The sequence below is a fragment of the Austrofundulus limnaeus genome, unplaced genomic scaffold (genome assembly GCF_001266775.1).
Source record: "Austrofundulus limnaeus strain Quisiro unplaced genomic scaffold, Austrofundulus_limnaeus-1.0 Scaffold36, whole genome shotgun sequence".
Taxonomy (NCBI): domain Eukaryota; kingdom Metazoa; phylum Chordata; class Actinopteri; order Cyprinodontiformes; family Rivulidae; genus Austrofundulus; species Austrofundulus limnaeus.
In genome coordinates this window covers 1285030-1293708 of record NW_013952438.1, presented here as the reverse complement: position 1 = coordinate 1293708, position 8679 = coordinate 1285030, and the positions used below count along the sequence as shown (strand labels likewise).

Sequence of the window (8679 nt, the reverse complement as noted above, 5' to 3'; positions counted from 1 at the left end):
ACAGCACAGAAAAGCAATTATCAGTGTCTTGTTTTGTTTTTTTGTTAATTGGTTTGTTTTAATGGACATAAAATTTAGTCCCCGTCCCCCACACATTCCAAAAGAAGCAGAGCAGCAACTTGAAGGGACTCTGCAAAGACGGCTGAAACATGAGAGCACATACAGAGTGAGGTGGGGGGGGACTGTCTCAGTGACAGCACAGTGGTGAGGCGGGAGGGAGGAACACATGGAAATCAGCAAAAAGCACACTGAAGGTTAGGAAGAGAACTACAGTCTTTATTGGAAAATATTAGTACGTGTGGCACTGTGTGATAATAGTAATAATAAGAGTATTATATATGTCCTACATAGCCATAATAATAATAATAATAATAATAATAACATGCAAATTTGACAAAAAGTGAGGCCTGACCATGCTTTCTGTATAGGGTTAACAAAACAGAAGCAGCATCCAATGAGTAGATGTGTAATGCTTACAGCACATTTCAGTACAGCAGGGACATCTCTACACAAAGAGTACATTAGAATCTGCTGTTCAATGTGGAAAAAACAAAGGTATAAAAATGACCATGCATTAGGTTCTAATACAAAATAAAGAACTCAAATCAAAAACATAAGGTAGAAAAAACCACAACCAAAGAATAAAAAAAGACATTTTGACTCTAAAAAAAGGAGTTCTACAGCAGTGCAGGATATACACATCTCTGTAAAATGGATAGCATTCTGGAGGAAAGACTCGAGAAGGAGGAGGGGCGTTGTGCATGACAGTGGGTTATTTTTTTTTCTCCCCCAAGACGAGCTAGAAAATGTGTCTCGCCGGTTTATTGTGAAATCAATTCGGCCAGCAGGAACACAGGCTTTGACACATGGATAAGGGTTATGACCGGCTGTTTGGACATCACTTTAACAGGTGCAGTGGACCATCAGAGGTGAAAATAATACGTTAGAAACTGGCGTGATTTTCCCCAGCTCTACGAATGTTTTTGACCAATTAGTAAATGCATAAATTATAAAATGAGTTAAAGAAAAAAATATGCTGGTACAATGCACCTTTATCCAAATACAGGATGGAGACAGTAACCATACAGTTCGATCAAGCCTGGCTGTAATCGAATCCAGGAGGATCAAAATGTATCCACTTTACAGAAATTTACAGCAGAATGTAGTCTATCCACACTGAATGGGAAGAATCACAATGACAGCCTGTAGTAAAGTCTACAATAATGGGTTATTCACTAAAGAGCAACATGACAGTTTAAATAAAGACAAACTGTTTTCTACAGAAAGTGTTATTCTTTAGTCTGTTACATAGAAGGATACGGTATGAGTGGGGGGAACTCGGTTTGTTTGTTTGTTTGTTTTTTAATGCCAATGTCTTCTTCAGATGGAAAGAGGAAATGAGGAAGAAGGGGTTCACAATAACAGCTAGATGCAGAGAACAGGCAGAGGCTATACGGCAGACAGCAGCAGATGATCGTTAGCTACACAATGGAGGGGGACAAAGGTCTGAGAAATGCGGAATGTAGAGCCAGCCTCGATACTATGGAACAGGAAAAAAGAACACAAATAAAAGCACAATGAAATCATTGGTGCTACTGCATCAAAGTTCTACTACTATTATTATTATTATGATTATTATTACAGAATCAACACAGATAGCCCGCAGCATTTGAAAGCAGTAGTAGTTTTTTATGTCAAATTCATTTTTTCCACTTTGAAGCTTTGTTTATTGGTTTGACTGGAAACCAATACTGTAAATGAAAATAAAAACGAATATAAAATAAATCTTATTTCATGAATGCAAATTAAAATTGTCACGATTTTTTAAAGATACAAACGCATTACATTTAATTTTTTTTATTGTCATTGCCTGTTATAATAGCATTAAGAGCGACGACGAAAAAAATAAAAAATAAAATACTGCAAACGGACGTTAACACAACGCAGATATTAAACGAGACAGCGCCGCGTTAATGACTGAATAAAACAAAAAGGCTGTCATTTGACAGACGGGTCCATTTGGTGCCCAAAACAGGCCTCGAAACAACCTAAAATAACACATCTGTGACCAAACAGACAGTCAATAATGTCTCTAGTCACCGGTGAGCGTGTTTTTACGGTTTCGGTCCGACGCTGCAGCTGAGCTAGCCACACGGCTAACGCTGTCTCCATCGCTCCTTTACGCTGCCTCGGTCTTTTTTTTTTAACTAGCAGGTGTCAGCTTTGTTTACATCATCTGCGGATGTTTCGAAAGAAAGAGACGCCGAGGAACGCTGTTAGAGTCGGGACAAAATGGTAGTCATACCTCTGTTTCTAACTGAGCCGAAGACGGGGAGAACCAGATATCCGACATGGACTAACACCATCCTGGGTCCTTCTTTGTTGTGAATGCAGCCAGAGAGACAGATGGTCCATGGAAATGATCCCCTCCAGTCACCCCCCCTGCATGTTCAAACCGACAGTCTGCTATGCCTGCTTTCAGGGAGGCCTGCGACCAATCACTGGACCCTTCCGAACAAGACCCTCCGGCTTTTGCACCCGGATCAACCAATGGGATCAGGGCAGGGGCGGAGCTAACTGTGTGTTTTTGGACAGGCCGCCCTCTTTATGACTTGATTCTTCATTCCCAAACATGGGTCACTAACCTCAGATTTTATACAGTCTGCTACACTGGCAAGTTATATTCTGACCTCTATTATTATCATATTGAGAAACGTTTCTCATGGGACTGGACTTTGAATGAAGAAAATATAAAAATTAGAGGCCTTGCATTCCATCTCACCCCCAGAAATGATGGGCATTTTAGTTAAAGCTTTAATATATTATCATGCAAAATCTCATGCAGTATTGTCTGTTAGGGCCTGAAGTATAGGTAGAGGACTCTCAGCTTCCACTATATACAATTTCAGCTCAATAGCTGTAAAATGTAGTAAATCGTTTTTGGATTAAATGTGGTGGCCATCTTGAACTGAAAAAAAAAAGTTACTCATTTGTAAATTTACATCCAATTTACATCCTTTTTGACAGTTTCATTAAAATATGGCAAGTGACTAGGTTTGGGCAATATTGGTCAAAAAATAATCATGATTAATTAGCCAATAACGATTAATGTGACAATTAATAATAATAATTTAATAATAATAATTTATTTAATAGGGACAGACACACATYGACATAGACAAACTGAATAAAACAGCAGTCCCATGTTTGCATCATGGTGCAATAGCAACAGCTAATTCGCAGCACTTGTCCCTAGATGGGCTTTTAAAAAAATAACTCTAAAAATTGAAATGATAATCAGTTAAAATAGCACAACATACTATATACAAACAGTGAAATGTAAAACATCAAAAGTGAGTACAGGTCTGTTTTTGACGTAACTAGAGTTTTGTTTGGTTTTTGAACATTCTAAAACTGGTTACAGACTTTAAATTAACAGGAAGTGAATTCCCCGGAGTCCCTGGACTTCCTGATATCCTAGTCACATGACCAATTTAAACCACTCTAGTGGGAAAGATTTGCTCACTGCAAAAATCTGTTCCAAATTGTGTCAAAAGTACAGATTTCAGACTATGCATCAATTTGTAAATTGTGTTGATAGACCAAGTAAAACTGGAGTCATGATAAATTACAGAACCTTTTTTAAAAATGTTCATCTTATTTGAAGCAGAGGGCCGAACTGAGCGGACTGACCAGGGAAATCTCCAGTCAGTCTGCCTGGTGGCATTAACCGTATTAAGTGACAAAAAATAATCGACTGAAGTTTTTCTGACAATTAATTGCACACAATATGATTTTGCCCAACTCGAGATATTTTGCTAACAGAAAGGAAGGGCCAGCATTATTAATGTTAAGGTTTTATGCAGAAATATATCACAATGTGTCGCACAGATGTGTTGGTGATGACACAGCTACCACACCAAATTTATGCTTGATACTGATTGAACTGAGGAGGTTAAAAACATTTTTTGCACTGGTTAAGATTAATGAGGTAGATGCATGGCCAACAAATAAAATCTATCCACTGGGTAATGATATTTTGTTAATGCAATTAGCAAAGACACACACAGACAGGGAAAAGCATTATCATCGACATCTTCTCCTTGAAAATGCATAAGTTTTGCCTTGTTTTATTGTCTTTAACATGAAACAAAAGCTGCATGCCTTTTCTCTGTACAGCAGAAGGGGTGGAAGGAAAAAAAAGAGAAAAATTCTCCGCCTCAAGAGTTAACCCCAAAGGATGGAGGAACAGATGGGTGTAGAGAGTAGAGACACTGAAAAGGTCACAAAACCTTATGTCCTCATTTCCACTTCCCACAAACTAATGCTTTAAGGCCGGGGTAAAAAAAAAATGCACACAAAGAGCCTTTCATAACACCTCACTATCACTGCGACACAAACTCACTTCATCTACATACAAAATTTTAATAAAGTCGTAGAAATAAACTGGAAGCACGTGTGTAACTTGAATAGAAATATGGTTCAGACATCTGCAAAAGGAAGGAACATGATTTCTAGCTCCGACTCAGGACCATTCACTGAGAGGCCACCACACTCTAGTATGAAAAGTAAATTAGCATACAGCTGATGTTCTGGCTGTAGGGTGAAAGGAGGCAGCAAAAGGGCCCTGCAGACTGCGTTGCTCCACTCCTTCATTGTCTACTTCACATGAACTCTGGATGTCCCTCTAGTGGCAGGTGTCACCGTATGACCTCTGACCTCACACGCCAGATTGCTTTGTGAGGGTGAAGGATTATTTACAACTTTGCAGTTGTCTAGACTGAACACCGAACAAAAGAAAACATCTTAGTTTTTTAGAGCTTATAGTGGAGAATACTCTCAGCCGAACACAGCATCTTGTCTCATTTGAATGTGTGGGTATTTGTATCACCTGGCATCCGTTTCTACAGCGACAACAAAACGCTTGTACAAGAAATCATTAAATAACACTATTTATTTACTCTTAAAATAGTTTCTTTTTGTTCTACAGATTTGATTTCAAGGAAGTCAGGGTCCTGCAGAAGCAACAAAATAAACTTTTTCTTTTGTTAGAATAAAATACTGACAGTCAAACAGAATCAAAAACAAAAGAGCAAAGGCTGAATTGCAGGTAGCGAATAAAATGTCTCAACTGAGGCTAAAATATGCATTTTAACAAGCAATGTGCAACAGTAATCATACATCCTTGCCCAGATTTGTTCACTCATATCATTAATAATAAGTGATGTTTTACCAAAAGTAATCCCGTGTAGCAGTAGTAGATTTTGTGAAGCAGAACCGATCTAACAGAGTTAATATAGAGGCAGGTAGAAAAAACTGGCCAAAAATGATAAAAAAAAAAAAAAAAAAAATTGAATTTAAAACATCTTTAAACAAAAGTACAGATTTTTTTCTAATTAAATTAGATAAAGGGAGTTTACAGTAAAATGAAAAACACATCCTCCACTTGGACTTTGGTTTAGATTTTTATAGTTTTCCCTTTCTGTGACCTGCAGAAATTAATGCATTTCTTTCATCCTGAAGCATCAGTGAAAAGAAACTTGTTTTCCCGTGTCTAATAGAAGCAATTAGAAAGAGTTTGTAAATTTTGCATATTCGTAAAAACTGACCAGCATGGCCGCAGTGCTGTTCGAGGACAAAATAGGGAACGAGGAAGGCCCCGAGGAACAGGGTAAAAACAGCACACACACACAAACACACACACACACTAAATGTCTCACAGCTCCCCACACACGAGCACAAACTCAACACTACTTATACTTTATATATATAGATATTTATGCTTGTTTTGCAAATATTAAAATACACACATGTGAGACTGAAAAAAATGCTCTACTTTGTCATTTAAAATAAGCTTTTTACCATTCTAAAAGAAAAAAATAGTGCACAGTTCAAAGGCATTCAAGCCATCTTGCTTTGCAGTACTCAAAGGAAGATACATTTCCTCGGTTATTAAAAAGGGTTCCCCAGAGTTTTTAAGAGTTTCCAGCTATTCAAAATAAACACAAGAGTAAAACCACCCATCCAGCACTGCAAGGTCATACATTCACCAAAACTAGACAAAAATGTGCTTCGATACATTTTAAACTGAAATTTACTTTTGCAATTACACTACTAGGATTTCGTGAGAATGTGGCGAAAATGAACCAGTTTTTTAGTGTCTGAAGTGTGTGAATGATATACAGATTCATACAAAACGGGAGTTTAAACAGTGGTTTCCTGTAACAGCAGAAACAAAGCCTACAAATGTAACTAAACAAAATGTAGGAAATGTTTATTTGCACACTTGTGAAGATTATTCAACAAATAAGACCAACACTCGCGTGTATTTGTCAAATAGAAACTCATCAGCCAATCAGATTAAAACCTATTCAACTTGTCATCAAATTATTCATTAAAAGTTTGCATTGAAAAAAAAAAAAACACTTAGAACCCTGAAAATAGGTGAATTTTGTTCAACTCAATTAACTTTCAGTGATTATATATATATATATTTTTTTCTCTTAATATTTATTGGCTCTATTAAGATAAATCCAAACATGTTCTGTCAGCATTAGAAATAGCTGTGCCTATTTTAGACACTGTGCAAAGCAAGCTATGAATGCAGACCGATTTCTGTGCTCATCCAGTGTTGAACCCAAAATTGCCCCTAAACAAAATCTATTCATAATCTACTGAACTGTACAATGGAAACATATCAGCTGCAGCCTTTTTTTTTTTTTTACTGCAGGTAAAAATGCTAAATCTGGTTTGAAAACACCTATAGTCTGTAGTGAAGCAGGCCAATAGCCAGGTTGTGACAATAACCTGCTGTTAAGCAGCGTGAAGTTCTCACTTTACAGCTTAAGAGCACATGGGATGACTACGTACATTAGTGAGGTGTGATAGAGGTATTGCTATAATTAACAGATAAATCACTCTTGTACATTTCCACTTGCACTTACAGTGCTGTGCCGTTTCATTCCTGCTGAACTTGGAGCAAACAAGCTAAAAATAGGGAATCACATCAGTAGAATGGCTTTGATACACGACTGTTGAACACAAAGTTAAAAACAAAAAGTGCTCTGGAGCGGGAGGAGGCCACGAGCAGCTGCAGGTGGCTGCAAATTTTAAAGGATTTCAGCCTAAACTTGGATACAAGGAGGAAAACTACGAGTTTTCGGTGTTTGAGCTGTTTAAAGTAGATATTTTTGCGCGGCGTCCTCATCCAGGGTGAGGTCCACCACTTCGGGAGGGGACACCCAGTTAGGTCGAGGTGAAACGGCAGTCCAGAGCTGAGACTGATTTGTGCTGTTTAACTGCTCCACTGAGCTCTCCTTCCAGGAAGACAAACTCTTTATCACCCCTCCACATGGATGGGCACACCTAGTTGATAAAAAGAGAAAGAATGAGTTAATCTTACAAGTGTGCGGTAGTAATAGAAAAAAAAAATACAATTAGCCACATATTAAGTGTCTTTACCGTGCTTTTTCTTGCACTCCAACTATTTCCACCTCACTGTCAGAGGAAGCAACATTAATCTGGCCTTTGTGCTGAGAGCTCTCCTTGTGCGACAGCTCTGCCTCCACACGGCCTGAAATAAATAAAACCAATAGTCACACATTGGGAGGAGGATCAAAGCAGTGGAGAGCCTCAGGCCTCGCTGACGCATGAAGACTGCAGCTGCTTTCACAGACAAAAACAAACCAGCAATGAATGGACGCTTGCATTAAATAAATGACTTCATAGAATGAATTGAAAGATGATTGATTTAATACTTGTGATTTGTGTTTACATCACCATGTCAGTTCAATTTCAAAAGCACTCAATGAAAACCATGAGTGTGTGAGTTCAAGTGTACTTCAAAGGCATCTTGTTGACATAAAAAAGCCAGTTTCCCCGCACTACAGGTGACACCTATGCCCTTTAAAGCCCACCCTCTGCCTTCACTGAGAGAAAACGAGGATAAATACCGGGTTCGTAACTGACCTGAGATAGAGCTCAGAGCTCTTATACACACAGAGTGTGCTGCCATATCCTGGCCTCTGTGTGTTTTTAGCTCATGCCTTATCACCGTAGGCCGAACTGTCGCCACACTCACACTCTCCTGGTTAGAATCAGTGTCTGAAATATCATAGTGACCCACTACTGGAGGCCCGTCTGCAGGAAACAAAGAAAACACTTTATTATTTAAATCACGCCTGGGATTAGAGGGACTCTGTTCGGAGCAGAGACTGGACACAGTAGCTGGTCTTGCAGCATCTAGAATTTACATCACCAAATATATTCTGCAGTTCCCACAGTTGACGATTTATCAACTGTGGGGATTGCAGAATATATTATGAGTTTATGAGATGTGCAAATCACAGCAATCTGTTTTTATTTACACTTTATACAACACTCCAATATTTTTGGAATTGGGGTTGTTTCTTTTTACAGTGGTTTTTACTTCATTAATAAATCTTCTGCAGCACAACGCATTTTTTTCCTTACTGTTTATTGGTTTTAAAATAACAGCCATTCACATAAAAACTACACTAGATTACAGTTATTACAAACCACCTAAAATAACTTTTGTTCAGTGAATTAAATGTAATCGAATACAACAGAGTGGACAAGCAGAAATGTGTATATTTGTTCTACCCTGTAAAAAGAAATCTCTTGGAGAGTTGCAAGCTCTGTGAACCAGACATGTGTGGG

At 38.2% G+C, this 8679-nt stretch overlaps 1 protein-coding gene and 1 long non-coding RNA gene across 4 annotated transcripts in view; both read right to left on the bottom strand.

Annotated features, from left to right (window-relative positions):
* Nucleotides 1–255: 255 nt before the first annotated feature.
* On the bottom strand, nt 256–2501 carry LOC106516259 (uncharacterized). Its single transcript, XR_001310077.1, has 2 exons — nt 2306–2501; nt 256–1540 (listed from the first exon to the last, which is right to left on the bottom strand). It is a non-coding gene; the product is annotated as an uncharacterized LOC106516259 (long non-coding RNA).
* Nucleotides 2502–4936: 2435 nt separating this feature from the next.
* ark2n (arkadia (rnf111) N-terminal like PKA signaling regulator 2n) overlaps nt 4937–8679 on the bottom strand; it is a 9542-nt gene continuing 5799 nt past the window's right edge. For 2 of the 3 annotated variants that reach the window (XM_014006522.1, XM_014006523.1), the window contains exons 3-5: nt 7969–8139; nt 7462–7573; nt 4937–7365 (exon numbers count right to left, since the gene is read on the bottom strand). In XM_014006522.1, coding sequence (XP_013861976.1) covers nt 7176–7365; nt 7462–7573; nt 7969–8139 — 473 coding nt within the window. In that variant the 3' untranslated portion in view covers nt 4937–7175. The remainder of the gene's footprint in view (nt 7366–7461; nt 7574–7968; nt 8140–8679) is intronic. The other variant, XM_014006525.1, reaches the window with a different exon arrangement.